This window comes from Esox lucius, chromosome 8, assembly GCF_011004845.1.
Source record: "Esox lucius isolate fEsoLuc1 chromosome 8, fEsoLuc1.pri, whole genome shotgun sequence".
Lineage (NCBI taxonomy): Eukaryota > Metazoa > Chordata > Actinopteri > Esociformes > Esocidae > Esox > Esox lucius.
The window spans coordinates 10,767,639-10,782,264 of NC_047576.1; the positions used below are offsets into that span (position 1 = coordinate 10,767,639).

The 14,626-nt window shown below is 43.7% G+C and overlaps 1 protein-coding gene across 2 annotated transcripts in view; it reads left to right on the forward strand.

Moving 5' to 3' along the window:
- Nucleotides 1–10,229: 10,229 nt before the first annotated feature.
- Nucleotides 10,230–14,626, forward strand: part of fbn2b (fibrillin 2b) — a 58,037-nt gene continuing 53,640 nt past the window's right edge. Inside the window, exons 1-2 of one of the 2 annotated variants that reach the window (XM_010871550.3) lie at nt 10,230–10,321; nt 11,671–12,004. In XM_010871550.3, coding sequence (XP_010869852.1) covers nt 11,820–12,004 — 185 coding nt within the window. In that variant the 5' untranslated portion in view covers nt 10,230–10,321; nt 11,671–11,819. The remainder of the gene's footprint in view (nt 10,322–11,670; nt 12,005–14,626) is intronic. The other variant, XM_020048896.2, reaches the window with a different exon arrangement.

A 14,626-nucleotide genomic window follows, 5' to 3' on the forward strand; every position in this document is an offset into this window, starting at 1 on the left:
AAGTTGTGACCTGTTTCTATACAAAAAGGGCAACAATTAGTGGAACACAAACACTATTGTAAATAAAACATGTTTACCTATTTCCTTTTGCACATTGTTAGAATACTGTAAATAGCCAATAGTAAAACATTTAATTGTCTCACCTTACTTACTTTTCAATTTACTCTTAAATTTTGTTAATTTCAATATTGTTCATACATATATATTATTGCTTTATAGCACATTGTAATGGGAGACAGAGGACAGCGCTAGTCTTGACAGTGTCCTCCATTCATACTACCAATCCCACTCATTTCCGAGACAATTTGCGCCCCCCTATGCTGACCCCCGGGCACTAGCTCCTGCTGTGTCTGGAACTTGACTGATCAAGGTAAGGAATTTGACCCTGCAGTACATCTCTATAGAGAACGGGAGCTGTAAATCACATGAGCAGCATGTGGTAATGACTGAACTCCCCTAAGACTTTTTATTTTTATTAATCTGTCCCATACCTTGGAAAAACTTTTAAACATTGAATATAGGACTACAGGGTGATCATATCAAGATATGCAATCTGTATCAATTAGGTGAAATACCATGGTGGCGAGATGTGACCTGTTACCATGCAAAGAGGAACCAGTGAAACACAAACAGCATTGTAAAAAAATATTTGAGGGCTGCAGGGTAGCCTAAGTGTCTGAGCAGTAACCAAAAGATTGCTGGATGGAATCCCAGAATCTTTTGTTCTGTCTCTAATCAATGCATTTAACCCTAATTGCTCAACCCCCAATGTTAGAAGCAGGTAAATTCTTGCCACCGTTAACCAAGCCTTGAATGCAATGACACTTCTCCGGGACAGCACTGTTATCCGTTCATTGTGTTTGTTTCAAAAAGCAAAAGATAACTCAAGTTAACACTAAGCATTTGAAAACGCTGCATTGCTCATTTATAATACATGCATGAATAGGTGAAGTGGTCAAGCTGTAGCTCCTAAACTAGCTTACCAACTGTACATATACAGTCAAAGCACATTATTTAGTTTGTTTCATTAGGCTTAACTTTGTAGATATGATGTCTCTGAGTTAAGAGAGAGTGGAAGTACTAAATTGGATTCTTCCCCTTTCTTCAGCCTTGACATGAGGCCTCTAATCACCAATATCTGAATAAAGATACAGTCAACCTAACTTACCCCCAAGTCCCTGTGTCCTCAGGGCCTGCGAGCTGTTGGTCTGTATTACCATGATCTGATGCACCTTGATAAGAGCACACAGGTGGTGGCATCCATCCGACCCCCTCGTGGACAGACTACATAAACAAGAATGGCCCCATGGATCTGTTACAACAGCATTAGATAACAAGCAGCATTCATTTCAGTGCCTACAAATCCCGACTTCACAAATCTCAGGGAAGGGGAGATTTGGCTCAATTACTGCTAATTTTCAAAGAGCGAGGATGAAGCTCTTTATTCTCGTTAATCTTATCTTTTAACACACAGTATGGACATAGTCGAGCGTCTGATCACTAACAAGACCGAGTCTTGGTCTTGTGTAAGTGATCAGATGCTTAAACGAGTTTACATCCATCATAAGAACAGTTGTTCCTGGGTTGAGGGTTGTTTGGTTGTCAACTGTTGTGTAGTTCTTGCTCTAAGCGCCACTCCCAGTTATTTGTGGTCTGGTAGGATCCATTTTAGTTAACCCTGGTCATGGGGAAGCCTTAACTTTACCTTAACCCCTAAAACTATCAGTGTGCCAATGGGCCTCCCTAGCCATGGGGTGTTCACCTTGCTGCCATCTAGCAGAGCATCTGAACCAGGAAGGAGAGACTGCAAAGAGGCCAAAAGATAGTGGTAGAGTGCATTGCACATGCCGGGCCTTCCTTGCTAATCAAGTCACATTCTGTATTAACATTGTTGTGGCTCACAGACTTTGCAAAAGAAAAAAAGAAAACAGCCAAGCCTCAATAAGTAACAGATGCTGGAAACCATGTTCAAGAGAGGCTTATTACCTACATTTATTTAGCAAAGACCACACAGCTTCAAAATCTCTTTTTGGCTCTTTCACTCTCTAACAGTCAACTCGTTTTAGATGAATAAACCACCAAATGATGTGAGCAATTTGAAAGAAAGGTCTGAGACCGTGAAGCCAATCCCAGCTCAACATTCTCCTTTCTTGTCTAACCTCCACCTCAAACAGCACCTCAACGCTGATAGCGTCCCAGTGAAATCTGGTGCAGTGACAAATATTGACGCTGTTGTATCCTGTTTCCGCCTTGCCACTTTGGTTGCTGTGCTAACAGCTGGACTGCTCTTGACCCACCTTCCATGGAGGCCCACTCTACTTCACCCCACACGTCCCCCCTCCTGTCTGGGGGTCGACGGGACACTTCAAAGCGTCAGCCTGGGAGTTCCACGGGGGGTGACAACCATCCACAGCACAGGCTGACAGGATCACACTTGTTAATGCTGAGCAAACAGACATTCGGGTGGGGTGTGAGGAATAGGTTCTTGCAGGACAACTCTGAAATACTCCTCCAGCCCACTGGAGAGGCCATCGGTATCACACATGGGCTTTTATGGAAGGCTTTCCAATGACACACCACAGACTACATGGGAGCCCACAATAACTTAACACATCGAAGAGTGTAGCAGTAAACCTGCTGTGGCTCTTCTCTGTTTAAGAATGTGTACCGACATGACGTGTCGATGGGATGTGTGCGTGTTAATTGGCTTTTTCGGACCAATTGTCAAGACACAGGAAATACAGCTGGCCACCCGGAGTCCTCAATCTAAACAACCATGGCTTTGACTGCATAGACACACGCAGTGTCGTGAGTGTGCGCGAGCGTGTGTGTAGCCTACGTGGTGTGTGACTGCGTTTGTATATAATAGGACTGAGTGTGGAAATTGACTGATCATCCTTTAAGATCCTCCCAATGACACCGTGTGCCATCCCACGTGGACAAGTCTCACCAAGCCTTTGGTTTGTGTAAAAGTGCTGGGTGGTCCATTGAAACAGTTTAATAGGCACAGAACATTCGCATATGTCCATGTTCATATGCGTCCCAGTCTTAAGGAATGTAACTCGCTTTTTGCATGCAAATGCCAGTACTCTGTTTCTGATTTTTAAGTACTCTTCAAATAAAGATATTCGGAGTTGTCCCTTCCATTTGTTTGCATTTGGTCGGCCAAATAAATAGTTATAGTCAACTATTACACAAACATGTTTTCTGAAATTCTTGTAGTCTTTGGGGGCGTGGTGAAAACAGCTGCAGGAAGTGTGTGAGACTGGAGATACAGACTGGGAGGATGTTGCTATGAAGCATCCTAGCATCTGTTGTTTAAACCTCCAAAAATGGTGAGGCTGCACATCCATTTGTCCAGGGTACACCTGCTTTACAAGAGTTCCACACTCATAAAAAGCTTTTTGTGTTCTTTCCACTGCTCACGCAGACGGGCCAGAGTGGTGAGGTGTTGTTGTAAAAGGGTGAACTACTGGCTTTAGGAAGAAACGGAAATGCTTATCATTCAATGCTTTGCCATATATTCACCATTCAATCGTAATTTTCCGCAATTTCCTGTTTTCAATAAAGCCAGTATAGGTATATGTGTAAAATGTTTGGCCTTGAAGGATTTTTTCCTATAATTACATTTTACTCTAATCCAAGTGACTTTTTTAGTGTCTGAATCTGTTTGACTCTGTTCAAATGTTACTCTTATCCATCCACCTGCACTGGCACTATGTGTTAGCAATAAGACAGGAGGGGTGTGGTATGTTGCCTCTAAACCATGACTGAGAGCCAATCTTAGCCACAACGCATCTCAAAGTACCTGGACAGCGCTTAGCCATGTTAAATTGGCCAATAATCACAAAACCCCAAAACGCCTTATTGCTCTTATAAACCGGTTGCCAGCACAATTAGAACATTAAAAAGTAATGTGATGTCATACCCATGGCATACGGTCTCTTCTAACCCGGGTGCTTTGAATCCTGAAGATTGATTGGTTGACAGCTGTGATATTAGAGAACCTATACCCGGGGTTTGACATCACGTTTTACTGCTCTAATTACGTTGCTGACCAGTTATTTAGCGCAATAAGGTAGCTCAGTTTTGATATATATATTTCCAATACACCTTTGCGATGTGTTGTGTCCATGGACAGCTCTCACCTGTGATGATTTGGCCATAAACCACAGACCCTCATGCCTTATTGCTTACGTGTTCCATGGCTATCAGCCAATCCGCATTAAGAATTCAAACCATCCGGTTTATAAAACTCCATAGGTGCTTTGTGCTTATACAATGTGGCAGAGGAACGTATTCAGCGACTTTTGCAAAATAAACAGAATGTTAATATATTTAATCTTTGTCCAGGTTAATATGATGATGCTCTGCCACGCTGTCCCCAGCCAGGGAGCCTGGAAAGTGGGTCGAGTTTCAGTGGGTTGAGTGACCCAGCTCAGCCGAGTGAGTTTCAGGGTAAATAATTGGAGGGAGAGTGAATGAGATGATGAGGCCCTGCTGTTCAAACAAGCACATATAACACCAATGGCTGGACAAGGCCGGCAGGTTTATTATCATGGTGGGAAATGTTGTTTCTTTAAGATACATTCACTGAGAAGCAGCTTCCTGTTCACCCCTTAACTAATCTAGCTCTCTCACTGCATCTTGGTCAGAGAGGCACTGAAAGAGAAATAAGATACATATTTATAAAGAAGGCTACATGCACACAGACAGATAAAAAAAACTTGAGTCTCGTTCCCTCTCAATCTTTCTAAAAAGAGAAAAAAGGATTTGGACCACAACATTAAGAAGTGCTTGTGAAACCTTTCCTAAAACACATCTATGAACCAAGAGAAATTGGTAATTGATTGGTTTTTCTTTAAAAAGAGATTACAAACTCCAGCTAACCTTTTTTTATTTATTATTGACCAAACAACTTAAAGGAACATCAAATATGAAGTTGATTCAATGATTTCAGAGGACATGGAATAATTGTAAAGTTTTTACATGCTCACGTGTCCTGACAGCTACCATTGGTTCAGAGTTAATTTGAAGAAAAATACATTTACTTCAGCCCAGTGCTGCTTGGCTAAAGTAGTTCCCATTTCACTGAGAATCAAACACGCCAAAATGGAGGAGAAGAGTCGGCCAGAACGTGGGGCTGTAATTTAACAGAAACGTTTTGGTGTGTGGGGGGGGGACATCCAGGTTGTTACAGTTGGCTTGGCAGGTTTGTTTCCCCAAGGCGCCCCCTCCCTCCAGCCCTCTTCCTCTGAGTGGGATGACAAGGGTCAGGGGTCAGTTTTCGCCATTTTAATTTTTCCTCAATGAGACACCAGTCACGTCGGACAGAACTGGAGAGCCGCCCCTTTGTCCCCAAATTCAGCACAGATGCTGGCTACCTCAGAGCAACACTTCTGTGGAGACGGGTCCTGGCACTCCACACATGACTAGGGGCGGTAGGATTGCATGTTCAGGATCGAGCTAGTAATTACATCTGTTTTCCCAGCTTTGAACGAAACCATGTGGATGTTGATAAAAAGGTAGAGTCATAGACGCTTCATATGTGTGTTATTACTGAAGCGAGCTGATGCACGGATTATGGACATAGAATCCTCACTGTTCCTTACATTTCTCATATCTCTCTCTCTCTCTCTCTCTCTCTCTCTCTTGGAATGTAGCCTCTGGAAACTGCTGGGGATTGCTTTACAATCAGGGCTGAATGACCTCACTCCATCCTACTTCTATCTGTAGCTTTGCACTCTATGAACAGGAAATGGAGGGAGGGGGAAAAAGGTCAACAACATGACAGCATAACAAACAGACAACATGAGGTCCAATTTAATCAAAACTTACATCAGGCGCGTCACTGACAATTTCAACGTGTATCCCTGAATAATTAAGATAATAGTTATTCTGCTGAGAATAAAGGTTTAGTTTGAGTCCAGTTGTGACTTGAATGTAATACATTCCTGCCATTATTTGGATTCCCATGAGACCGAATGTTTTATACTTTTGAATATGAAGGATGCTCTTCACACATCTGACAACAATTACCCCAGGGTTAGTAAGTGGAGGATTCCTTCAACTTTCTTGGAACCTTTTTTTCATTTCTACATTTTCTCAGTAACAACGATCATGGAATTTCTGAGTCCGTTTCCAAGGTATTTCTGCATGGCCCACTGATTCCAGAGCTCTCTAAACATCACCCATATAACAGAGCCTTCTGTCGCCCCTCTCTCTGTCTCCACTAGAATGTATGTTTTAAAGAGGCGGCAAAGCGTGGTCGAGAATCATCATAATAATGCTCCCTGTCAGTAAGGAAACCTCACTCACGTGTACGCTTCGCTCTGGGGTTCTCACGGACCGTACTGAAGACATGTGAGGCCCGGTCCGCCCCGACATAAGTGGATCAGTGTGTTTGTGTGCTATTTATGAGATGACACATTCTCATCTTATGAACACTGCTCCTCTTTGTCTTTCGTCGCCTTCTTTGAAGCGTTGCATTCTTCTGACCCTGCATCACCGGGGCTGTGCAGCTGGCCAGTGTGGGGGGGGGGGGGGGGGGGGGGGGCGGAGGAGTGTAGGTGAGGGGAGGTTAACCTCTTCCAGAATGAGGATGCTCGGAAGGTGTGGAGGACACATGGGTAAATGTTGGTGAAGCAAGGTGAGAGCTGTGTTTGCGATGTTGAAAGGCGGTGGGCTGACATAAAGGGCCCCAACTCAAAGCTCACTCAGTCATCGGGGCCTCCACTCGGATGGAGGTTTTCAAAAATACATTGAAACAGATCACAATAAACAGACAGCGTGTTGTTGGTCAAAAGCACTTGTGGGAATCTTGGTCGTAGCCGACTTCCGCTTTTCACCACAAAATGGCTCCCTTTTACTCACCACATGGGTACCCAGCAACACTCAGTAATGATGTCTGCATGATTGACTAAATCTCCCAGCCTGACCCCATGGCAAAGAGCCCCTTTTCTCCAACCACAGTCCCAATGACCTCAGAGAGCCCCAATTAAGGACGGGCCTCTATTTTTCCAAGATTGTTTTCCCTCCATTTTTTTCCTGTGATGAGGGAAGACCCTATTTTAATCCTCCCAGGCCCTAAACCACCAGACCACAGGATTCCCAGCTGGGAGCGTCTCCACGTTCGGCCACACTCCACCCACACCCCACGGGTGTGACCACAAACCCCATGACGATGACACTTCCAAACCTCCATTCAGCCCCACCTCACCACCTCCCTGACCTTAACGAGAGCCTTCTCCGAAACATAATTAATAGAATACACCCGGGCTATAATGACGGAGTGTGTCGTGGAACGTTGTGGAACGTTGTGGAACTATCATTCAAACGGAGCACGGAGAATATGGAGCGCTTTTCGTTTTATTTTGAGACGCACGAACCTTTAGGCCGTCAGTGTCTTCAGTGAGGCATATCTTTGTTGTGTTTTACTTCCCGTCCAACTTTGGGGGGGGAAAAAAACGAATTGTCCTCAAAGACATCCATGTGCCGCTCGGGCCAAGCACAATCAAACGCAAAGAAGTTGGAAACATCCAAAGCCTTGCACGTGTCTCCCAACACCGGGCCGTATAATAATAGATGACAGCGCAGTAGCCATGGGGTCTGTTGTACTAAAAGACCCACGATGACTATTGAGTTCTCCCATAAAGATTTTATCAAACACAGGTCCAACACTTGCTACGCTGAAGCGCAGAAGCTCATGCAGCTATTACAGCAAATTTCAAAGGAAACCTTTCCTCTTTTCTCCAACCCGACTAAGGATTGTTCCAGACATATTCCTCCATAAGTCATTGGGCACATATAGGATGTGACATCTTGATTCATTCCTGTGAGCTGGATGAGTAACGGGAGCTTTTTATCCCAGCTGTGTGCCTGTCAGGGAGATGGTTGGTCTGAGTGATGTATCTCCTCGTTCCAGGGCCCATACTCTCGGCTCCTGGACCCTGGTGGTCTCCTTTCACGCGGTTCAGGCAGCACCAGGATAGAACCAGCAGGGCAAGGGACCAATAATCCACCAGTCTCCATTCCTCCAACCCCACTACCCGTCTCTCTCCTTCCCCTCTCCATATGGACACCAATGGGGGCCTCATTTGGTTTCTGTACCACTTGTCTTCTCCACAGAGAACTCTGGGCAGGAACCCATCCTCAACACTAACTCACCACTGGATGGATTCCTGCGATTTACAACGTTTTACTCTGGACCATCTTAGACAAATAGATAATTTCCCCCCCAAAATGGGGCGTGGCTCAACATGCAGGGCACCCATAAGCACACCGAAACCTGCAACAACAATCTTCAATGGTGCACAATCCATCGCAAAGGTGCGCTGTGGTTGGCTCAAAATGTGTCTATCACAACTCAGTAACCACACCCTATCCAAAGTACTCCAATGTCCATATAGTGGCCAGTTTTTTAGGTACACCCGTCTAGAACCGTGTCAGGGCCCTCCAGAACCGCCTGTATTCTTCAAGGTGTCAGAGAAACATTCCTCAGACCACAGAGTGGAACTACAAATGAACAAAACACCCACAGTTCCCCTAGTTAAAGAACACGACCAACTGCATCATAACAGTAACGTCATCAAAGTGTACCTAGGTACCTATCTTGTTGTGTGAGCGCCCTGCATTCACTGCGTTTATTCATATGCCCAGCAGTGAGTGTACTGAGTATTCCGTGAAAGGGGAAAAGAGAAGGAGATTGAGGGCCAGTGTTTCCCTGGGTTCCTGTTGTACAATCCACACAGCCATTGGTGCTATTTCCCTGTCCCGGATTACATGGGAAAATGTGGTTCTGTTTAGCGGATGGAGGAGGTGGAGGGGCTGGAAGACAGTCAGTTTGAGTATTTGGTCTTTGTTCCCATCCCACAGTCTGTCAGAGACTCACTAGAAAAGGGAAAAGGATAGCAAAGCACATCACAAATCAGCCCAGTCACTCCGGCGCTGAATTTCCAAGGCTAAGCTTGCTCTGGTGTGTCTTTCCATGTGAGAATTAAGTGTAAGTACAAGTAGTATAGGGATGTGAATAAGTGTGTTCGTGTGGATGTGTATGAGAAAGAGTGTGTGTACTGGATGAGAGTGCTGAAACATGATTTTCGGACAAATTTCCCCAATTAGTTTTATTACCTTCAAAGCATGGTATTGCCAGCTGGCTTAAGCCCTGATTTCTTTATGAATGCTTGTGAGTGTTAGTCATCAGTTTTCATATAGGAAACACCCACAATCTTAATGTAAACTATCCCAACAGGACGAAATGTTTACGTGATTTGTACAATAGCACTGACATTTGGCCTTTCTTAGTCATCTCATTACCAAGTTATTTATTCCCGTCACAACACTAAATTGAAGTGGTACTACCTAATTACAGTACGATGTAAGTTTTCAGCATGCATGTGCATTGTGTAAAAAGACATGATTTACAGCCCGAGTGGTCAAAAGACTTTCCTACTATTTACGTGCAATCCTGACAAACACTACTTGCTGTGTTTTCCCATTCGTAAGACAAACAGGGGGTGTCGGTCAACTCTGGGCCCCAACATTTGGGATTCTCTTCAGCTGCTCTTCCAAGACCCCACCCAGGTGGCAAGGCCACTTCCTATCAGCAGTAACAACAATGCTTAAGGACACGTCAATCACTGCCCCACGAGCTACTGCAGTATATAGCAGAGCCATGCAAGTAGCAGTGTAAAACCCGTCACTTATACACAAAAAGTGGCAACGACATGTCCTTTTCAGTTTGTTGTCAACGTGATGTGAATGCACTAAACTGCACGTGATAAAGAAGAGGGTGTGTCCACTTACCGTCCTATAAAAGCAAAAGATCTTATTGATATTATTGTAAAGGATCACAAATCTGTTCCATTTGACAACATAATCAAAAGCATTTTATAACAACCTTATGGAGGGGAAATATACATACATACCTGACATATTGTATTATTATGGCTTTTTTAGTTTGTCTTAACACATTTCCATTCAGTTGACTAATTCATTTAATCTAATCTTCATTGTTTGCTGTTTTAGTCTTGTCTTCATTACACAGGTATGAAGGAATGTGGTTGGAAAATAGGTTATGCTAGAAGTCTGTCTGAATACCCCTTTATAACAGAGGAGTCTTACGGAATGTGGGTTTGTCCTATAGACTGTTAGTAACCCCCCTCTTTGTGTGTCTTAAAAAAGCACCTCCCCTCTTCCAGTGAGGGCAATTCCCTAACTTTTCTCTTTCTCACAAGGCTATAGTTCAACATCCCAATCTGGGGCACATATCCCATTTCAAATTCCAGGCTCTTTGACTTCAAGGCACTGCAACAATTGTAAGGTATTGTGCTGTTATTGATTTATGACATTGGTTATCAATTGCTCACTATTATATTGTTATATGACTGGATGGTTTTACCAAAGTTTTTAACGTTTTACTGGAGTTATAATGCAAATTGTATGTGCATATACTTGCCTATTCAAGTGGTGGTTGGAAAGGAACAACGCTTTCGGTACGGGAGTATTTCAGGCTTGGCTGCTACATCTGCTTTACCGGCATTTTTTAAGTGGTTGATAAATCTTCAGCAGACCTAGCCTATCAGAAGACGTTCGCTGCACATGCTTTCGGAATTTAATTGTAATGCTTACTTTAATCATATTTGACAAAATTAAAGTTGTGGTTTTACTATTTGTTTTCAACTGTTTGAAACATTATACCATTTGTAGTCGGTTAAGATTGTTGTCCCAAATCAATGTATGTCTGCATGATGTCAAGAATTTAACCCGTCGTATGTCGATAGGTGAATACATTTTACGAGTCTAGGTCGTTTTTTCTTTGTTTTCTGACACGTTTTAATTTTTGGAAGTAAAAAAAAAAAGCGATCCACGTTTTATTTACATTAGCCGAATGAAGGTATGCGTGTGCATTTTCTCTATTTTAAATAACTTACCCGTCATTTGACATTTGAGCCGAGGAAGGTCTATGCAATTGCAATAGGTAATTGATCTGGCATTTCTTTGTTCGGTCTAGCGGATTGATCCCGCCTTCATTGATTTCTTCTACTGTACATGAAGCCATTACATGTTTTTCTTTTTCCATTGAGTGTATATTTGTAGCCTATCGCATATGTGAAAAAGAATTTTTTTTATAACATTTTCTATGTAGACTTAAGATTACAGATCGTATGACAAATGTTGATGGGCTTAGTGCTCACTTGGTAAAGGAAATGTTTGTGATGACTTCTCGTTTCTACATTCCAACGAGTATTTGTGTAGTTATGAGCGCGCGCGTGCGCCGAAATGTGTGTGCATCGTTGCATCTGTGATCGAGTTTGTATGAACGTGGTCAATACATTAGAACACGAAATACGCCATTACTTTAAACGTTTTGAATCTGTCAACTTTCCATTAGAGCTCCATCTTTCAAAAGTTCACATGTCTCTGGGTGTGTTGTGTGTTTCTCCGAGGGAAGAGAGTATTGGTGCGCGAAATCTATCAATCTGAATGCCCTTTGGCACAGCAACCGCATCTTCTACCATTTTCAACGGGGCACAAACAGCGCACATTTCATCCAAAGTATACTTATTTCTCTTGAGGCCCATTCTGATGTGTTGGGATGCTTATCTTGCACACCTGCCAAAGGCCATGATCCTGATGTAGGCCAATGTTCCTGTGTTCGCTCCCCTCCAGCCAACCACCCTGGAGTTCACCCTGGGACCAGGAAAGGTCCACGCAGACGTGTCCGTGCAGCTCGGTCCAGGTGAAATTAAAAAAGAGGGACGTAACACCATCCGGTAGTTTTTAGCCACAGGGCTACGCCGAGCCACACAGAACAGCCAATGGGAGCGGTAAAGCTGGCCCAGGTGCTTCTGGGATGGTCGGCTGTGTGCTGGGCCGCTGTCCACACAGCGTATGGCCAGGCAGGAGCGGGTGACGGAACGTACCAAGCCAGCCGCTTCACCGAAAAGGTGGATGAGAGGGAGGTGCAGAGGGTTCGCCGGAGAGGCCAGGAGACACTCAGAGGGTAAGTACTTTGGTTTCTGGAATTGTCTGTTTTGCCGAGTTTTTGTTTAAGGTAGACCTGCGAATTATTTATTTTGATTGATTATGAAGAAAGGAAATACATTCCTCTGGTTTTCTGTCTTTGAGTTCATCCGTACTACTCTAATGAAACATGGTAATATGATTAGGAAATAGATTAGACTTAGAATGTGGACACTTGGACAATTGGTTTATGGATGGCTTTTCCCAGTTAGCTCTCTTGGCAACTCTCTCTTCCAGTGCTGTGCTTCCTGGGCTAAGGCCAACATAGCTTTAGTACAACAAAATAATGCTGAATACATCATTGTTCTCTCAAAGACAGCACGTGTTTGGGGCTGAATGGTTGCTTGCAAAACCTTTTTAAGTATTTACAGCAAACTGGCATTTTCATTGGAGCGTCTAGGGAAGGGGCTTTGGACATCAATTAAAGTTTGTTGAGTGAACGCAATGACCCAAAGCTAGGCAAGCAGGCATTCTGTTAAGCATATTAGCTGGAGAACATTATAGCTGAAGGTAGCAGGGGAACGTTTATTGGCAAGAATGTTTTGAGCAGAGGTAATGACTCGGGAAGGGGGTGGTGTTTGAGTTTTCCAATGGGGTGCATTAAAGACACCCCAAAACCGCCCTTCTCCCCCTTCTTGTCTATCGTCATTCCCACCGCCTCCACTCCAACCCCTCCAGTCTCCGGGGACTGGGTGGGATGTGTGTCAATAGAGCATTGCTCTTACTGTATATTTCTGGCTTTTGTAAAAACAAAGGATGCTTTGTTGGGACTTTCCTTGAATGTCCGCATCAGTTATTCCAATCAGTCACTCGTCTCTCCCTGCTCATGGCTCCCACGTTCCCCGACGCAGGAAATGAGGTATTCTGAATGCTAGGGGGGCATGACAAGGGACATTTGTTTTATTGCCACAGGTGACATTGCATGACAGCGGAGAAAGTGAAATAGCGAGAAGGAGAGAGAGAGAAAGCTAGGCCTCCGTGGAATTAAATAGGATTCAATTACTGTGTAGGGCTGGGTAGGCTAAAGCACATATAGGACCGACTGGGTGTTTTCTGAAATAACATGTTCAATAATGATTCACTCCACACAGAATAAACAGACGTGTCTGTGTTGTCAGTCAGTGTGATTAATTCCACAGCAATTGGACCACTCTGCCAGACATAAATTGATCCGCTGTATATCGGTGAGCCAAAAAAATCTCAGTGGAGCCATTTTGTCTAAGAGCCAGGCAGGCACAAGGCCACTACAGGTCTGACCTGTGTCACATTCACTTTATGGTTGACTCGGAGAAAGGCAGTGGCCTGGTCTGGGAATCTTATCCTGTGATCTGTTCAGGGAAGCAGAACCGTGTTGCCTGACGTCAAGTCAAGATTAGATACAAAATAATGTAGGAAATGTAGCAATTCAGAAAGTGAATGGCCAGGGAAAGCCAGCAGCCAGGACATCCTTAGCAACATACTGTTCCCAGTAAACCTTTGCCTTTTCACGGATAGTAACATTAACTAAGTTAAGTTCAACATGTCTTTCTTTTCAATTAGTATATTAGCACCCAACACAAAGATTGTCCAAGTTGATAAGTTCCCTCCCGTCGCGACATGATGACATTGACATGTAATTGATGGGGGGGAATAAGTCTTCTGTTACACATTCTATACAGCATCAGGTTCACAGATTCCCTCTGTGGGAGAGAGATTATTTTAATGGTGGTCATTAGATTGGTCTTTGTTGTGTGAGCGGTGTTTATCTGCTTGCTGAATGCTCTGCATCCCAGGGTTTCAGACTCTATATTTGCCAGTTTGTTGCTGGTCTGTTGCTGGTCTGTTGCTGGTCTATTGTTGGACTGGCTGATGTCGAGTGAGTCGGGTTTATTGGCTCCCTTGGCAGAGTGCAGTTTGGCGCCTACATGTGGAATCTGATCAGACCTTGGCCTGGGGCTCTGCACCTCCTCATTTTGCTTGATGTGACAATGTACAACCTTGGATCCCCTGTGAAAGTGGTGTACTCTTGGTTGAGAGAGGGTGCAGAGAGAAGGAGAGATAGATAATAAAAGAAAGAAAAAAAGAAAGAGAAAATTAAGATAAATATTATAGTCGCTCATAACTAGTCATGCCAAACAGAATAAAGCAGACTAATAAAGCCTACTGCATGTGATAGGGAAGAGGTCCAGTCTGGGGATTCTAGGCAGACTAAACTCAGCTTAATGGAGATGATTTGGACTTCATTTGGCAGTTTTCCATAAAGCAGAGAAGTGCGTTTAGATGCTCAGGTTCCTTCCAAGGTTATGTCAGTTCCTCTCCCCTTGCATGGACGGGGTCCTCAGAATCACCAGAAGGCTGCCTTGGCACATGCTTGAGTCATGAGAAAAGAATTTTGTTGAATGTCCTCGTGGTTCTCATTAATAAAGCTACAGGTGTATTAGCTGGTAGTTTGATTAAGGATAAGCTTAAACACTTTTAGAGGAACATTTAAGATGTGCGTTGAATGGACTGTTTTCCTATGTTTTGTATACCTTAGATTTCCTTTAATTATGTGTCTACATTTTCTGCATACATTTCGGCTAGACGTAATGACAGAGCCTCCCTTTCAGGATGTTCATGAGGT